The 20009-nt window shown below is 34.0% G+C and overlaps 1 protein-coding gene across 1 annotated transcript in view; it reads right to left on the bottom strand.

Annotated features, from left to right (window-relative positions):
• LOC132721376 (transcription elongation factor SPT6-like) overlaps positions 1-19663 on the bottom strand; it is a 30549-nt gene extending 10886 nt beyond the window's left edge. The window contains 22 exon segments of the mRNA XM_060705668.1: positions 98-265; positions 1327-1464; positions 1992-2127; positions 3057-3133; positions 3875-3992; positions 4443-4576; positions 6138-6281; positions 6743-6943; positions 7802-7952; positions 8222-8351; positions 8891-9120; positions 9653-9792; positions 10462-10551; positions 10891-11001; positions 11574-11759; positions 12099-12191; positions 12652-12751; positions 13360-13441; positions 13955-14171; positions 14485-14675; positions 18179-18430; positions 19401-19663. Coding sequence (XP_060561651.1) covers positions 98-265; positions 1327-1464; positions 1992-2127; positions 3057-3133; positions 3875-3992; positions 4443-4576; positions 6138-6281; positions 6743-6943; positions 7802-7952; positions 8222-8351; positions 8891-9120; positions 9653-9792; positions 10462-10551; positions 10891-11001; positions 11574-11759; positions 12099-12191; positions 12652-12751; positions 13360-13441; positions 13955-14171; positions 14485-14675; positions 18179-18413 — 3072 coding nt within the window. The 5' untranslated portion in view covers positions 18414-18430; positions 19401-19663.
• Between the last annotated feature and the right edge of the window lie 346 nt (positions 19664-20009).

Genomic DNA, 20009 nt, shown 5'->3' with positions numbered 1-20009 from the left:
TCTTAACAAACCCTTTGTGATAAATTTTCTTTTTCCAAGTCTATTGCTACAATGAAATTATACAAGTTCTCCTCTGTGAATGCTACAACTAACTTACCCTAAGCAGAGCAGCTCCTTTCCTGGGTCCGAGCCCACAGATAAATTGCACAAGTACTCCAGTATGACTGTTGGCTATTGCTCTGTTTACATCTACACCAACTTCATTTACTCTGTTGACAAACTCTAAATGTAAAGCATTTAACAAGTCCTCCTTGGCTAAAGTATCCTGAAATATATATGTATAACAACTTAACAATTCCTTCTTAGTTTTCTATCCTTTTTGTAACAAATCAGGAAATTTTTAAGCAAAATTCTGTTTGAATCTACTACATTATTCATCTGGTAATAAGGAGGTCAACAACAAAGTAACTATAATGCCTTAATAATGAGTATAAATGATACAATTTCAGTGAGAAACTTGTGCTCAAAGTATAGTTATTGATGGTTTGTTTGTTTGGGTTTTACGTCACATCGACACATTATAGGTCATATCGCGACGTTCCAGCTTAACTGGTGGAGGAAGACCTCATGTGCCCTTCCGTGCATTATTTCAGGCACGAACGGGCACCTGAGTAGAACCATCGACGTTCCTTAAGCTACTTCACATGAAAGAATCCAAAGTCCCTGTCGGGATTCGGACACGCAGCGGTGAGGGGCAAGTGATTTGAAGTCAACGACCTTAACCACTCGGCCACGAACGCCCCTAGTTATTGATGGAAAATAACAATTATTTCAAAAATTCTAATTCGACGTATTTGACAGGGATTACACAGAAGATTAAGAACAAAGTATCATGATATAGTATACCTGTAGAGGATGATATTTGATATAGTATACCTGTAGAGGATGATATTTGATATAGTATACCTGTAGAGGATGATATTTGATATAGTATACCTGTAGAGGATGATATTTGATATAGTATACCTGTAGAGGATGATATTTGATATAGTATACCTGTAGAGGATGATATTTGATATAGTATACCTGTAGAGGATGATATTTGATATAGTGTACCTGTAGAGGATAATATTTGATATAGTGTACCTGTAGAGGATGATATTTGATATAGTGTACCTGTAGAGGATGATATTTGATATAGTGTACCTGTAGAGGATAATATTTGATATAGTGTACCTGTAGAGGATGATATTTGATATAGTGTACCTGTAGAGGATAATATTTGATATAGTGTACCTGTAGAGGATGATATTTGATATAGTGTACCTGTAGAGGATGATATTTGATATAGTATACCTGTAGAGGATGATATTTGATATAATGTACCTGTAGAGGATGATATTTGAGACAGAGAATGTCCTCATCTTGATTACATAACTGGGCAAACTCTATCAGAGGATCCTGTAATCTTCTAGCCACACATACTGCATGTCGTAACACTGGTGGATACTCTCTAAACTCCTCCTGTATGTAAACAATTCATTTAGGTTTCTATTGCAATGTTTTCTTTATTCAAATTCAGTAATCAACTTACTGTTGTTTTTGTTGTTTCTGCAGGTAAAGTGCCAATTTATTTATGTTCAAGTCATACACCTGCTAGCAGTTATTTATAACAATTGACATGAAATTGTCACAAACCAATTGTTTTTTTGGAAGGGGTAGGGGGTGCAAATATCTTATTTGTGGGGGAAAAAACATTAAAGGGCAATAATTATGGTAAAAGTGACCAAATCTCAAAGTCCTGACAATATGCTTCACTAAAAATGAATTCCTTGAGGAATGTACGAGAACTTGCCAAGCTGCTGACCTGCCAACATTCCCCGGCTAACCTAGCTTAATATTAAGTATTACAGTAATAATTTATTAAAACATGAATGAAATTTAAATATAAGAAAAAAGCAACATTTCTTGACAATAGGAGAAAGCTATTGAAGGACATTCATAAATTGGAAGGTTGATAAATATGTATTAAGTGTTTTAGATGTACTTACATCACCTCTGGCACTGTTGGCATACACCATGGCAAGTTCGTTATCTACCAACTCAACACTGATAGGTGGCATCTGAGCCTCTTGTTCTAATTCTGCTATCACCTTCTTTATATCATCTACTATCATCAACGCATCACTGAAACATACATATATATACATATACAGGTATTGTACATTCTGGTTTCTGTTTTATTATGCCTCCTCATACATAATTTATAGACTTGCCCTGTTTTGAATTCGAAACTGTCAAATGTTATTTTAAAAATATTAATACCAATAGGCTATCAATAAACACCAAACAGGTAAGTGTCTAATCAAATTGCTATAATAAAGACCTATTGTCAAACTTTGTCCTTTTCATCCCATAATTTTTCTATTATAATTTAAGCAAATTCACTACTTTAACTCTTATTTAATGAAAAAATGCAACGCCCCCGGGGGCTAAACGTTTTCCAAAAGGGGGCTATTATTACAACACAGTTTTTCCTAAATCCAAATATCATTGAAAGTACATTAAGTGTTAGCAAGTGTTGGTAATAACATTAAAAAGTGTTAAGATTTTAAAGTTCATACTATAAAATAAAATGGATTCTGAATGATTTGAATGAAATTATGGATTTACTCAAGAGTTCAGCACTGATGAGTAGATTTTTTTTCTTATCAAAAGGCCTGGGGGGGCCTTTATTAGGGAAGGGGCGTTTATTAGGAATTTATAGTATTTCATCAAGTTAAATTCATATTTCTTATAGATTATGAGATATATCAGAAAGTGATGATTGGGTGTACAAACAAAGCTCTATTTTCAATCATTCATTTTTAGGAATCAAAATGATTTTGTAAATATATTTGATGAGAAAGAAATTATTTACAGCATCTTCTATCCAAACACAGTAACTCTGTAACAGTTAATTCAGAGCTTCCATTAAGTTCCAAAATTTGGAAGTCAGAGACTGCAAAATCTGTCACATTGGAAGTCACATTATATAGATAAAGAAGGAAAACCATTATATTTTGGAAGGTGTAAATGAATCCCAAACTTACACTAGTGGAAGCCCGATAACTTACATATTTTCTGCAGTAACAGCTATGACATGGGGTTTCTTGGTCTCAATAAAATCCTTTAATTTCTCCATATCTTTCTCCTGTAAAATATTACAATGTCATACAGAAATATATAATAGGAATGTGAGATAATAAAATACTTTATAATAACTTGAAACCAAAACAGGGGAATAGCATTCTGTAACAATTATCACTAAAGTAACCTGCAGTATACTTAATTTTTCTGAATACAAACTGAGCAATTTGTAAAAGATAACCATAATGATAAACCACATTAGTATTAGTGACTGTAAAATTTATTTAACAAAATGTCTCAAAGTTCGTAACCTTTTTAACTTATGTAATGAACTTGTTCTACCTTGAATTCAAAACAGTATGTTATAATCTTAAGATTTATCAAAATCAAATAAAAGAGCATTGCATGTGGTGCAGGCAATTACCATTTTTGATTAAAAATTTAAGTTTATAAATGGAAATAACTCCAAAAACATAATTTTCAGATTTATGGCCCTTGTCTAACAACTGCATTTTGTCATCATAAGTATTCAAAGTTCAAGATGATTACTTATAAAATATTTGAATAAACAGACTACATCAAAATTGCTGCACCAAAATGATGACAACCGCGACCATAATAGCGCGACATTTTCTTTAAAACATACAAGCTAACAAAAACTGAACAACCAACAGTAAAGACTGGTCAGTTTACATGAAGGTGCATGCTAGCTTGGATCAATACTGCTGATACAGATGGTCTGACCTATCCTTATCACCAGCAGCGCATGAAGAGTTACATAAATTAACTAGATGCAACGACTAACCTTTTCTTCTCTCTCTTTCTCCCTCTGTGTTCTTGTTCGATTTTTCAGGTATGGAAGTCTGATATAGTCAGTTACCTCCCCTTCCCCATTAACCATACATCCAAATGATGTTGTGTCTCTGAAAATAGAGTAAAACAATATTACTTTATTCCTTCCATTCAATAATGAAGCTAATATTATACTTACAATATACATGTAGTTCATCAAAAAAATAAAAAGTGACAAATTTCCGATCAACTTTTCAGTACGTTTACTATAGTAAAACATGAGCCTGGATAATACAGAATTTTCTAGGTTCAAAAAGGGCCATGATTCTATCGTAATCCATGTTAAAGTTATGTGTATAATGTGCCTTGGACATTGACTTATTATGCTCTCAAATAAGTGTGTGAAGTTTCAACCCATTCCCTTCAGAAGTTTTAGAAAGACCAACTTGCACACAAAAACTTAAAACTTAATGTGTGACTCCGACACCAGGGTGAGTATATTCTTTGGAAAATCGAGCTAAAAATGAAAAAGAAAGAAAACTAGACATAAATATATCTCAATTATAACAAGGAACACTTACTGTTCATTGATATAGGCAATACCAAGCACTCTTACACCTTGTTCATTATCAACAAAATCATAATCATCCTCCATCTGTTGTTCGGCCTGGTATGGTGCCACCTTTAACCAGTTATATAACTTTCTACAACAAGCCTGAAATAATACATTCAATCAAATTAAATATTGGATTTGGATTGTTTCTATAATTCAATAACTGGATGCCAAATTATATGGGTTTTCAAAATGATTTTTTTTTTTCATTTCAAGTAAGATCCACACTATAAATGTCATATGGCAACATTTCAGGTTTACTGGTGGAGGAATTGAGTACCTATGAAGAATCACAGGTCTTCTAAAAGCCAGCTTGGTAGCTTCCTTGCATGAAATAATCCCTATCATAATTGGAACCTACATTGCTGAGGAGCTTGTGATTTGTAGTCAGCAAACAATAAAACAAGTGATAAGTCTAAAACTTATAGGCCTACATTATTTCGTAAAGCATATTTTCATAATCACGATAAATGTACAATACAAGAGCCGGTTGAACCGGGTGATGCTCCCCGAATAGGTTTTGGACACAGGAAGGTATACCTCTTGTTGTGTCAGAGTTATGTCACAGACAAAGTTCAAAGTGTAAAAACAACCCAAATATTGTGCACGACACATTGTCTCAATATGGTGGTCATTTTTGTGAAATAGTTGTAAAATCCGACTTCAAATAATGAAGTTATGCGCCGGACATGATTTTGCTGCAAGGTCATGCTGTGACCTTGACCTTCAAGGTAGACACCCAAATGTTGCATGCGACATGTCAATTCAATATGGTGATCATCTCTGTGAAGTAGTTGTTAAATCCAACTTCCAGTAACAAAGTTATGGGCCGGACAAGATTTTGCTGCAAGGTCACGCCGTGACCTTGACCTTTAAGGTAGCGACCCGAATGTTGCGCGTGACACAATGTCTAATTGTGGTGATCATTTCTGTGAAATATTTTTAAAATCCGACTTCAAATAACAAAGTAATGGACAAGACACGATTTTGCTGCAAGGTCATGCTGTCACCTTGATTTTCAAGGTAGCGACCCAAATGTTGCGCGCAACACGTCGTCTCAATATGGTGATCATTTCTGTGAAAAAGTTTTAAAATACGACTTCAAATAACAAAGTAATGGGCCGGACACGATTTTGCTGCAAGGTTATGCTGTGACCTTGACCTTCAAGGTAGCCGCCCAAATGTTGCGCGTGACACGTCATCTCAATATGGTGATCATTTCTGTGAAATATTTTTTAAAATCCGACTTCAAATAATGAAGTAATGGACCGGACAAGATTTTGGTGCAAGGTCATGCTGTGACCTTGACCTTCAAGGTAGCCATCCAAATGTTGCGCGCGACACATTGTCTCAATATGGTGATCATTTCTGTGAAAAAGTTTTAAAATCCGACTTCAAATAACAAAGTAATGGGCCGGACACGATTTAGCTGCAAGGTCATGCTGTGACCTTGACCTTCAAGGTAGTGACCCAAATGTTGCGCGTGACATGTCGTCTCAATATGGTGATCATTACTGTGAAAGAGTTTTGAAATCCGACTTCAAATAACAAAGTTATGGGCGGGACACGAATTTCGGGACGTACGTACGGACGGATGGACAACCAGACGACTATATGCTCCCCCGAAATTTTTCGGGGAGCATAAAAAGTGGGTATATCATACTTTAAGAATTCCCTCTTTAGCCTCCTGTATAAGTTTAAGGCGAAGTTCTTTCTCCAGCTGTGGGTAAAGTATTTTTGTCAGAGCTCTTTCCAAGGCCTGACTTCTCTGTATGTTCCACTGCTGTACAAGATGACTAAACTCATCCTGAAATATTGAATGAATGTAGGTTCAATACTGAATTTATTAAAGGAGTTGAATAAAATTATATTATGCAAGCCTCTGACCTCAATTAAGAAACAAAGCTACACGAATATAATATTCTTTTTATCAAATATCCAACAACTGTTTACAGTAAAAACGGATCACTTTTTCATAGACATACTTATTGTGCGATGTTATTATTTTGAACGTCTTTACGCTATGTTTGTATAATTACCAATGGTGTCATGTCAAAAAATATGCACAGCGGTGCAATACCATATCTACTGAGTTATAAAAGCAGCATGGGTTTATGATAAGTGATGGTATGAACCTTATGATAGTTTGTGTAATCAGATGTAATTGAAAGTGATATTATGAACATGCAAGCATATATGAAGAGTGCACAGGTAAAAGGCAAAATACTGATTATATTCTTATATAGAAAAAAATCATAAGAAAAATACCCTGTAATATAACTGTCTGATTTCCTCGTAGTAAGTCTGTATGTTTGGATTATCTGTGTCCTCGTCCATTGTGATCTTGATTGATAAAATCTGGTCAGCCTCTGCATCTGTCAATCTCAGAAACTGTTCATCCTTCAAGTCCCTCACTGGCTTATTCTTCAAGTATTTCAGTGGATAACAAGGATGAGACTCATCTACTACCTGTTATTGAGAAAGATTTTGTTTTATAGAAGATAAAAATATAACAACAAAATATCAATTAATAGCCATGAGGTACGCCCACAAATACATCTTTAATTTATATTTGCTTGTATGGTTTACTCCTTTGCAAAACTGTATTATGAGGTGTGTGCATGAAAACAATTCTAAAACTCTAAACTTCAAACTTGGATGTATAAAATGCACAAATACCAACATGGTACCTTATTTCTAATCCATATTTTTTGTTTGGTTAGGTTCGTAGTTACACAAATATGGCCAAGATAAATTTCACTGTTTGAGTAGGAACTTGGGTGCCCGTTTGTGTATTACTTCAGGCATAAACTGTCATCTGAATTGTAAAATTGCCCTCCAGGTAATTGATTTGCTTTTACACAGGAACAAAATCAACGACACTGGCAGGTTTCCAGTCAACAGCAGGCAAGAGTAAGAGGTTTATAGCTTAAGAGGTTTAAAGCTTGAGACATTATCTATTTCAGAACCTAGTTTGAAGTTTTGATTTCAACAAAATGTCTGGTTATGCACTTACCAATCTTTGTGATAATGCATTGAGATAAAAAATAACATTGAAAGTTAAAATGAGACGCGTCATGACAAAACCAACATAGTGCGTTTGCAACCAGCATGGATCCAGACCAGCCTGCGCATCCGCGCAGTCTGATCAGGATCCATGCTGTTCGCTTACAAAGTCTATAACAAGTAGAGAAACTGATAGCAAACAGCATGGATCCTGATCAGACTGCGCAGATGCGCAGGCTGATCTAGATCCATGCTGGTCGCAAACCCATTATGTTGGTTTTGTCATGTCGCGGCTCAAATATAATGTTATATAATACAAACCTTCTGTCCCTTCTTCGTAGGACCAACATGAATCCTGGCTCTCTCAAAGTAAGCTGTTCTCACACACTGTCTAACAAGGGGATCATGTGACAGTTGCATGGCAACCATGTGACGAGCACCTAGCATAGCTTCATCTGCTGTTGGGAATTGCCTAAAATTTATTCATGAAAAAAAAAACTTAAATATTATTCATGTGGTCTTTTACCAACCTGTGTTCAATAAATTAATGAGTAAATTTGTAATGTTGAAAATCACCAAGAAAAGAAGGATGAGTAACTGCAGGATGAGTGGCTCTAAACATTTTTTTGTTTCCTGTGCTCAACATAACTATCTTTATATTGAAACCACTTAAACTGATAATGAATTATTTCTTATGACAAATAATCGGCATGGTAAAAGCTAAAGACATTTCTGACTTACCCTGCTACATAATCAGCAGCCAATTCTAGTGGTTCCATCGGACACTGATCTACATCGTGTCTCTGGTAATTATCACGTAGATTCTCACCAAACTGTTCTGGTGTTAATCCAAACCTTAGTGCTATTTCATCTGAAAATGATTTATCATAATAAGAAATCACTTTCTTTTACTTTTGAATTGTTTCCATTACAGAATGAGCACTACAGTATGATCCAAACAGGCTACAGGTGAGTATTGATATACGATATTTATCAAATACAGGTATTGTTTGTCCGATAAATACATCTAATCAAATGTGTCTGTATCAAAATATATCAATCACACATAAAAGAAGATTAACATGGGAAAAAAAACTGGTTATTTTTCTTGAAAAATAAGATGAAAAATTATCATAATTAGAAATCACTTTCTTTTACAGAATGAGCATTACAGTATAATCCAAAACTCTTTGGGTGAGTATTGATATATGACATTTATTGAATACTTTTGTTGGTTCAATAAATACACATGTATATTGAATTTGTTGCCTCAAGCCCACATATAATTAAGTTCAAAATGGCAGTAATAGTCTATGATTCAATCTTTCTCCAAAAGTCTGAAACCTGAAAAAGCTTTAAGAGAGGCACTAAGATTGTTATAGTAATATAAGACTAGCAGTATATTCATACCAAGTTTATTTTTCACACAAATCGTGTATCCAGACTTTCTAGAAGCTTGTTTCACTTGATCATGGTCATCATCATCTTCCCGAGGCTCGTCCTCCCCTCGCTCCTCGTTTTTCTCTTCCCGACGCTTCACTTTCTCTAAATTACGCATCTTGGGAATATCCGAACCGTAGTACAAGAGAAAATGGTTATACACGTCTCGTAACTCCTCCATTGTTTCCACTTTCTTTACTCTGTAAAACAAAATTGTGGTGCAGAGTTCTTCATAAAAAGAAAAAATTATGCTACAGGTATAATTGGCACATGACCATTATATCATTACCTTTTTTCAAAAAGAGCAACACACAGTGATTCAACTTTAAGAATACCTTTTAGATGATACATGTACATGTTCTTCAAATCATTCCAAATTTCTTTCACCTCACTTAATCCTTACATATTCACATGATTTCTTCTTATACTTTAATCACTTTTAAAGAACTTTCCATTTTTTTTACCAAGCATTATGAACATTGTGCTTGAAAAATAGACTGCACAAATATACCTTTGATTATACACAGGGAATTTTAGCTACCACTCATGACTGGCCAATTACTTCACTTCCTGAATACTAGGCCTGATGACATTTTCATACATTATATTGATGTGGTCTTAATTTTAGAATTTTCAAATTAAAATTAACAATGTATCATCTAAGATTCAATGCAGAGCATGTTAAAGAAACACAGGTAAGTAACACTAGCCGAGGGTAAAGGTATCACTAACCTGTCAATATCTTCCTCCGTCAATGTCCGAATATTACTCTCGAGAACTTTATCTGGGTCAGAGTTCACCTCATACTGATAATTCTGCATCCTCTCAAACAAGCGTATCAAGTTTTGTTTTCTAGTGCGAAGTTGTGTCCACTGAAAATTTAATGGGGAATTTGAAACAACTTCAGAAATGTGTTCCGAATCTTTAAAAACAAAACTGAAATATCAGATATGAAGCATTTATCTTCTTTCTATTATTTATTTTATATAATATTTCATCTGACACTACAAATTTCATTGAATTGTTAAAATCATATATGAAATAATTTAATTAAACAATAAACATTGAAAATATATGTTAATAGCAAAATGTATACATAAATGATAACACATAGTCAACAAATAACATGTTTTTTTTTCTTGTTTTTTTTTCGTTTTTTCAAATGTCTTATTTTTTAAGATGCAAGTGAAGATTTATCGCACAGTGATTGGCTAGATGTCTTATTCTGACTTACATACTTAATAATGGCATTACACTCATGTAAGTGTAACTAAATACATTCAAATAATCCTAATTCAATGTACAATATGAAAGACTAAAATTATGGTATAACTAGTCTACAAAAATCTACATCTTTAAATCTTATCAGCAGAGGAATATGGTATTGGAGTCTATAAACACAGAACTGTTTACTCTTTTTCCAATTCAGTCATGTTTATTTGGAAAAAGCGTATACTTTATATGTATAGAAACCTCTTACAGAATACATTAAGTCCAAACTACAACACAAATATAACAAAACTATCAAAATTATTTCTTACTCTTTCATCCCAGTGCCAAACCCTCCATAAATCATTGATATTTAGATCTGGTTCCACATACTCCTTTCTGTAGAAAGCTATGAATGGTACCTTAAATAATTAAAACATTCTAGGTAAGAGACAAATTGAACATCTATTACATTATCAAATAAATGTGTGAAGTTTCAACACATTCCCTTCAGTATTTTTGGATATACAAATTGCATGCAAAAACTTAACCAAAGTGTGATGCCAACATCTGGAAGCACAAAAGCCCTCCCTTTTTTTCGAATATTAATCGAGATGAAAGCACCAGCCATTTTTCCATCAATAAGCAACATTTTTAATGAGATTTCTTTTACAATTTACTCCAGGTCCATGTTTTTTATCTTAAGACATAAACTATATTTAATCAAAGTTATAATATGTCTATTCTTCATCTCTACTTACTTCATGATGTTTATTCCTCATAAAGTCTACAGCTTTCTTTATCTTTTCTACCATACTTGGGCCTTTCTTACTGAAACCATAGCTACCTCCAGACTCTTGATCAAGAAATGTCTGTAATAAATAACAATAAAATTCATTATCTTATGATTATCATACAATATTTCATGTTTGCCTTTTTGTGGTTTTTGTTTTTTTCTTACTATTTTATAAGGGACAGGTGGAAAAACTATTTTATAAGGGACAGGTGGAAAAACTATTTTATAAGGGACAGGTGGAAAAGAATGAAAAAAATGATCTCATAACAGACTTGAATTTCTGAATTATTTTAATTTTGTTTTTACAGCTTCCAATTTTTGATGTGAAATGGTATACATTAATCAGTATCAAGAATATGATATCTATGGAATATTATCTGTACCAAAATTAATTCAAATTATCTAGCACCATAAACATTATTGTAATTTTTATGTTTGTTTTTTTTTAACTGAGGATAAAATTTACACATTTCCTGTCATATTCCGCCATGCTATTACAAAGGAGGACGACCAAAACTGTTTCAGGTACAACCCAGGAACCTAGATAAAATAACTACCTATTCATAATCCAGTAAGTTGAAGTTTCCTATATGAAAGAGGTCCATGAACAAAATTATACTAACAGACAATGGGGGTAAATCATTGTACCTGTGTAGAGACAGGAGGTGTATTGAAAGCTTGTTTATATATCCACTCAGCCTCCTCCTCTAGTTCACCTTCCTCGGTCTCTTTCACTGGTACCTGACGAAGCTGAAATCTCTCTGGCATATCTGTACTTCTTATAACACTGTCCTGTTCTGTCATGAAAGCCCTCGACAATGCTTCTGGCTCGTACTGAAGTATAATTATTAATTATACATGTATATTAATGAAGCTGAGCAACTCCCAAAACTTATATTTTATTTATGCAACATCATGCTTTATCTTAAGAAACCATTGTATTAAGTGACCATCTTTGGTGCACACTTAATCCAAGTTTGACTGTATTTCTTTGTATAAAATTCACACTTCAGTCAAAGCTCTTTTTCTTAGAATAAAAATTAATGAAGTTTTATCATGTATCAAACAAAGTGCTACATTTTCTATGTGTTCTTTTTTAAAGATGCAATTTTCAAAATTAATATCTTTATAACAAGCCTCAAGAACAAGTCATGTAAAAATTATAATACTTACTGTTGAAGAGGCTTTGCTGGCACCTTTTGGACGTTTCTTTTTTACTTTTCTTTCTCCGCCCTCCTCTCCTTCCAATTCATCCTCGTCCAAATACTGCAATAATTATATTCATATATATACACATACCATTTTCTTACTGTTTTAGTTTCTTTTATCAAATTGTAATTCTGCTACTAGTACTTTATTATGTGAAGAAACAGAATGGACTGATAATGGGCTTTCATATTTATGTAATAATATGTTACTGTCTGAAGATATGTACAAGCATTGAAAGAGCTTACAGAAATTAACATATAAAAATTTAATGTGTCTTATGTTCTACATTTCCCAAGAAATGTCATTTTATTGACAATTCATTGTCAGAAGAGTTGTAACCATTAAAACTAGATTCAAATATAACACTTGCAAGATCAAGAGGTAAAATATATATTCAAAACATTATCTTTGGAAAAAAAGTATCAAAAATATTATAATATGCCTTTGTTTTTAAAGCTATAAAAATAACAGAGCTATCATGATAAGGCTATTTTTCCTATTTACAATAAAGACTTACTTCATCTTCTTCTTCTTCCTCCTCCTCCTCGTCACCATAATCTTTGAACTCATCATAGTCAAAATCTACACCAAATATATCCTGAGCTTCTTGTAACAATCTGTATTAAATCATACAATAAATTACTCATGATGTTTGTCAGTTTTTTTGTTGTCACTTTTTTCTGTTTCATCATTTTTACAAACAACAATGAACATGTACAATATCCATGACTTGCACTTTGATAAAGGTTTCCACATTGATAATGGTTAAGTACAGTAAAAGCCATATTGAATGTATAGATTTTTTTTATTTTACTTATATAGACAGTAAAATATAGGCTGCACTTTTAAGACAGAGTAAAGATTGTCACGGTCACTGATTTATTACCTTTAAACAAAAATATAGTCTAGGTTCAACTTGATTTCAATGGGTTTTTTACACTGCTTATAAAGTGTGTTTGATCTTTCCTAAATGTGATTAGGATGTAATTAAAAGTACATATGTTTATCTGGAATTGATATACTTGTACTATAATTGAATAATTAAGCATTTATTTATTCTCATGTCTTTGATTTCATTATGCAGTTTCTCACTAATACCAAAAATAAATATAAATGGACTCTTGAAAATAAGACATTGCTTGGTATTTAATTTCTAATGTAAGAAAGATGTTATTTTAATGCCATATGTGAATTTCAAGAGAGTGTGAAAACTGTGAAAACTCACGCATCAGAATGAATGATGTGTTTCTTCTTCTTCCTGCCACCAATTGGTTGACCTTGATCATCCACAATAAAATCATCCAGCTCTGTGAATCAGAAATGATAATTTATAGTAGATCTACATCAATATTCATTTAACAACAGCTTATTAATATTACAATATCTTGGCTCCGCAATCAAAGCATTGATATTAAAAATACTTAAAGTGACATTATGCTCAATTTTTTCATTGTCAAGTTGAGCTGAATTCACTATATCTCTCAAAGGATTGCTGATGTAACCGCCATTGACCATCAGTTGATATTGGAAAATATTTAGAATAAAATAAAGAACTGCCTAAAATATAAGAAGACTGCCCAACTCTTTTCATAAATGGAACGTAGCAGATGAATTTCGATGGATATTTACAGGAATTTTCTTGAGCTATGCTAGTTATTTATTGTTCATGCAAAGTAAATTATAAAATTAGAAGGAATTTTTGCAAAATGAAAACTTATTTTGACTATAATCTGTTTACTTATTATAAACACTCGGATGGGCATAATATCACTTTAAGTCTATAAAATTTTCAGTTTCTCAATACAAGACAATACACATACCATCCTCCTCATCTGAGCCCTCTACAGCAAGATCTCTAGCCTCAGTCTCAGCCCTCGTCATTCTCGATCTAGCATCGTCATCATCTTCCTCCACATCATCGTCACCCTCAAATAATTCATTAGCAATTCTTTCTTGTGCCTGACCCTCTGTCTCCTCCTCTTTTTCACTATCTTCATCATCTGATATTACACGCTTGATACGTTTTAACTTCTTTGCCTGTCAATTTAAGCAATTTAATGTCATTAAAATCATTATGAAATGCAATTTACTATGTATAATGTTTTGATAATGCAAAAACAGGCATGAAAGTTCATTGCATTACAGGGCTTTAAAAATTGACTTTAGCAGTTAATTTTTTTATGACTGATTTGACTTTCAATTGTCATTTGATATACTGATTGGTCCCAATCACATGATCATCACATGATCTAAATCTAAACACTAACAGTACAGAGCCTTAGACCACATGGATGAGCAATCTGGTTTAGCTGTAGTTTGTCCTTTACTGGTAGTATACAAATTCACTCACTCTCTGCACTTTAATTCCCAGGTTTTCTTCAATAAGATCGTAGTCCTCATCCTCTAGTTGATCGTCTTCTTCTTCCTCCGACTCATGTTTACGTTTCTCACCACCACCTTCCTCTTCATCTTCTCCTTCTTCTTCAACATCATCATCTTCATTTATAAAGTCTTTCATCTCTTCTGCTATTGCTGCCTCATCTAAAAAAAATTAAAATCATTTTGTTTGGAGTCTTTGTAATTAATATGTTGTAACTCCATATACACAACATCATTTTTGCTTCTAGTTACAGAAAACATTAATATTACAGTTGACTCTCAATAAGTCAAAATCGCTTTACTCAAAATTCCGCGTCAGTCGAAAAATTTCTAAAGTCCCGTCAAATTTCCTTCTTTATCTTTGTATTTTAACTCCGCTTAGGTCAAATTTTGACTTACCGAGACTCCTGTTTAGTCGAAAAGAAAATGTGGTCCCGTCAATTAAAGTCCAACATATTTTCATATCAATTAGTCGAAGTGTGAAAACAGCCGACTGATCAAAGGTCGGCGACATCAAGGTAAGATGTTGTCACTCGTGATTCACACGTTTCATAGTTATTTTAATTGCCCGTCATTATGTATTATTAGCACGTCGTAAAAGTGGCTTTAATCGGTTTAAGGGCTTAATTGGTTTTAACAGTTAGATAACTAAATTAAGATTTAATTAATTTAATTGTAATTAAGCACTATTAAAGAAGTCCGTGTCTGATTGAAAGTATCTTCCGACTTCCCTTCGTGGCGTGCACGTCGCTCGGAAGGCATAGGTCACACCAGATGGGTGACCTAGTTAGGTCACTTAGCTGGTGTGACCTAACCAACGACGAAGGGTGTGGCCCTAAAGAGAGCTGCTGCTCCCGGAAGAGGTGCCTTTCCTCTATTGTCAACCTTTGTTCATGAAGCGAGGAATTGGGTCCTAGAGAAGGTCTATGACGATCGACAGCATGAGAAGACCTCCGTCGCGGCTCTACGACATCGACGACGTTGCAGGCGAATAAGTCCTCCGTTGCAGGCTCTACATTACCAGCAATCGTAATAGAGGCCGACTAGTCTGGGACATATGGGAAACTGGCGCCCAGTATAAATAAAACCAAAAACAAACAAAAATTGAAAGTATCATTTACCAAAATGTCACAAATTAATGATGTCACTCCTTCGGGAGAAAAACGAGGTACAAAAAGAAAACTTGATTCAAAAAGTCTTGAGGTAAGCTTAACTTTTTAACACTAGAGCTGTGTACATTTTATATTTTTTAATAAATAAGACAATGAAAGAATGCCTCTTAGAATAAGATTCATCGCAAATACAAATTTATAAAGGGCTGAACTAAATATAATTTTTCTTTCATATAAATAGCCATAAAATAAACACAGGAAAAATATGCATTATTTATGTCTTAATTGCTTTATCATAATTTTTAGTTTGAAACTTAATATCGAATTTTCTTTTTATTTCAGAGCAAGTATGAAGCCATTACAGAGGTAGAACGTGGTACTAAATCAAAGAAAGAAATCGCCACCCAATTTAATATTCCACCATCAACTCTGTCAACGTGGATAAAAAACAGCGCCGAAATAAAACAAAAGTACCTTTCCGGAGAAATGGGTCCACAGAGAAAGAGAGACAAAAAAGCCAGATTTCCTGAAGTTGAAGAAGCTCTCCTGCGCTGGTTTACAAATGCTCGCTGTCAAAATGTGACAATAAGTGGGGACATTATGCGTGAAAAAGCTCGTCAGTTCGCTAGTGAGTTGGGTGTGCCTCAGTGTGATTTTGATTGTTCTGTTGGTTGGTTAGAACGATTTAAAGTTCGTCATGGAATTGTGTTCAAACGCGTGTGTGGTGAATCAAACAGTGTTAATCACTCATCAGAAAGTATGGATGATTGGAAATCACACAAATGATATCTTCAACGCAGACGAAACAGGAATATTCTATCGACTTCAGCCTGATAAACCAGTGTAACACAGCCGATGGACCAGGGGGTCATTCGCAATCTGAAGGTGTATTACAGGAAACAAGTCATTACGAGAAAAATTAGAGCTTTAGATAGTGGTACTGAACTTTGTATAACAATCTTGGACGCATTGAGAATGTTACACCAAGCCTGGGGGTGTGTTACCCAGGCAACCATCGCGAATTGCTACCGACATGCGGGATTCGAACATGTAGACCAACTGGAACTTACTTCTGAATGCGCCGACACCGATTCTGAGGACATTGATGATGACATTTCTCTAGCACAGTTATCGCGGCTTATCAAAGGTGCAACAATGGAACAATACGTGGATGTTGACAATCATGTTTATACATGTGATGAGTTAAATGACAGTTCAATAGTGAGTGACATTGTGTCTGCGCGAAACGTTGATGACAAGAGTGACGACGAAGACGAAACAACTGTCGAATCACAACCACGTCCAACAATCGAGTCTGCTATGAATGCTTGTGATATTTTGTGTCAGTTTTTAGAAACTTGTAAAAATACAGAGAATCTCATTGCCGCTGTTGCTAAGGTGAATAATTTCGTCACAAACGCCCATTTACATAAACAGTTTACCAAACAGACTAGTCTTACACATTTCTTTAAGAAAGTTGACTCGTGCCAGTCTGACAGGTGTTAGTCAAATAACAGCTTAGGTATTGATGTGTGTTATCAACGTAAATGACATTTGTATAATTAATGTTCTGTTATATTGCATACATTAATATGTACTTCCGGTTCACGATAGTTGCTACTTTCGTTTTCGTCCGATGATCTATTAGATAAATTGTTGTTGAAATAAATGTGTTATTGTGCTTTTATTGTAATGATTGTCATGGGTGCTTATTAAAACATGTGCTTTACTGATGAATACTGACAAAATTGCATTTATGTCATTGCTACGAATGTTTGTGTTTATGTTTCACTATTAATATACATGTATTAAATTTTGAATAATATATTTTTGTTCATTTATAATTTGTAGTTGTAAGTGATTTACCGACATTTCAACGGTAAAATATTGCAGCATTGCCGCTATCAACAATAACAAACCTACTTCTCTGCACATTCAGTCACATGTATATACATGTACGAATTTCAACGTAATGGCGGCCGATCCACGTTACTCGAATTCCGTTTCTCTCGAAGTAAATTGCCCAGTCCCTTGGATTTCGAGTTACCAAGAGTCAACTGTATTATTAATTAAATTAAGGTAAAAACAAATATTTCTTTCTGTCAACCTTAGAAGTCCTATCGTGACTTTGACAAACACATCACAAATTTTTTAAAGAATATTATAAAATTTGTCTCTAAATGACAAAAAGATTCAGACTGTGACAGAATGACACAACTGTTGACCAGACACAACCATTACAGTACAGGTTACATGATCATACAAATGTTAAAAACCTGTATACAGTAGTTTTTTTAATTTTTAAAAGTTTCTGAAATTTCCTAAATGCCAAATAATTTGTCCCATTTAAATGCTGGAGGTCCTTCCTCAAAATGCTTGATCAGAGAAAATGCTATGTTGTACTACATGTACATCATATCACATAAAAGACTCTTACTGTGTAATGAACCAGACCCAACAATGACAGTATTTTATATGGTTATACAGTATGGTATAAAAATATACTCTAAACCTTTGATTTATTCAGACACAACAAAGTTGAACATAACATACCTATTTCTTCTTCCTCATCCTCGTCTTCATCATCGGACAGAATTTTCTTTTTCTTCTTCTTAATATCTTTCTTTTTTTTCAATTTCTTCTTCCTAGCCCCACCCGACACATCTGATCCTGCATCTGAACCAGAACCTGACCCAGAGCCTGATCCTGATCGACTGGAACCCAACACTGATCCTTCCTCACTGGATTCCCCCGACACTTCAGCCTCATCTTCAAAGAAGTCAGACATTGCTTCTAATTACTGATCTGAAATAAACCAGCAATACATCTTTAGCAGTGCTAGTGCATGACTATAAATTAAGATAGTTTCCTCTATTTTCTCTCTAACCAGAAAGGCTGACAACTACTGTATTGTAATATCAGTTTGTAAAATCTGTCAGTCTGTTAGAGAAATATTAAGACTACCTGGCTGCTTACACATTTAAAAATGTTCTATACCAAGACAGAAGATTTATTTATCCTGTATTGATACTTAATATGAAATTAGGCATAGCCTTTGAATGGGGAAGTCTTTAAAAAAATTCCTTTCATTCTTTCCGTTTCAAAGATGTCATTCGGTATTACATGCACCGCTTCCGTTTTCACTCGGAAGACTTGATTATTATTGATCCAAAAAGTTGAGATTTGTTCCGTTATCAGAATACTCGCCTAATATCATTGAGTAACATTGTAAATGGTGGCGCCCAACTAGAACTGACACTGAAAATTTCATTGATAGGTATAGAATTCTCTATTTTTTTTAATTGTTTTCTATTTGATTTTCTTTTAAATATACACGTGTTGTCTATAGCCGGACAAGCCAAAGCCTGGACCCGCTTCGCGGGCCCGGTCTTTAACTTCCCCGTAATAACAATAAATTCTGTACAATAAATGAGTGATATTAGATGTATTTCTTAGTGAACACACTCCGCTAACTGAATGAAATTTGTTTGCAATTTTTTTATGGTTATGGATTTACAGAACACTTTTTGTATGGTAATCTCGAGATTTAGAAAATGTGCAGCCTAATTAAGACTTGAACCCAGAACCCTTGGGGCTTTACTGACTGCTGTATTTGACCACTTTTCTAGCACACATTTTCCCCAAAGATTTACCAAACAGAACTGACAGTTTCCTTCAACAACATGATTAAGGGTGTGTTCAAATGTGCCTTCGTTCAATATTCTCTAACAACTAAGGAATACTGCTATAACGGAGCAAATAACAAAATATTTACTTCTAGTGATTTTTTTTTTTCAGAAAATAACGACTTCCGGTGGCCAAAAGCAAAACTCGACCGACAGTAAAACGGGTTTACTGGCTCTATATTGGAAGTCACAGCAACATTGTTATCTTTTTAAATATGTTATGTTTATAGCAGTGGACAGAAAAGCGAAAATGATTAAAAGACTTTATTTAGAGTTTTAAAAAATGGCATTTATTTAAATGCGGACCAGACTATTTTTCTAAATCACCATGTTGTAAGAACGCACTTAGGGATAACTAATTTGTGATTGGCTAAAAATAATTTTGTCTATAAACACTGTACCGCGGAGCAATACCGCGGAGTTTAGCTCGACTAAACATTTCCATAGCCCGGTTTAACACTGAATATACTTCGTGACATTTTTTGTGTTTAAGGGAAAAATCGGTAGTTTATTCAGACATTGAAACAATTGTTTGAACAATAAGATAATTCACACAGTTTCATTGTCTGAAGATATCATGTTTTTTCCTACAGTATGTATATTTGGACATACATGTAACACAACTTTATATTATGTCCAAGATGATTGTGTGGGTAGAATATGAACGGGTTCTACACTTAAACCCATAAAAATTAATG

This window comes from Ruditapes philippinarum, unplaced genomic scaffold (genome assembly GCF_026571515.1).
Source record: "Ruditapes philippinarum isolate M1 unplaced genomic scaffold, ASM2657151v2 ctg197_1_1_1_1, whole genome shotgun sequence".
NCBI lineage: Eukaryota > Metazoa > Mollusca > Bivalvia > Venerida > Veneridae > Ruditapes > Ruditapes philippinarum.
Note: the sequence above shows the minus strand (reverse complement) of the source record. Positions and strands in the feature narration are given on the sequence as shown.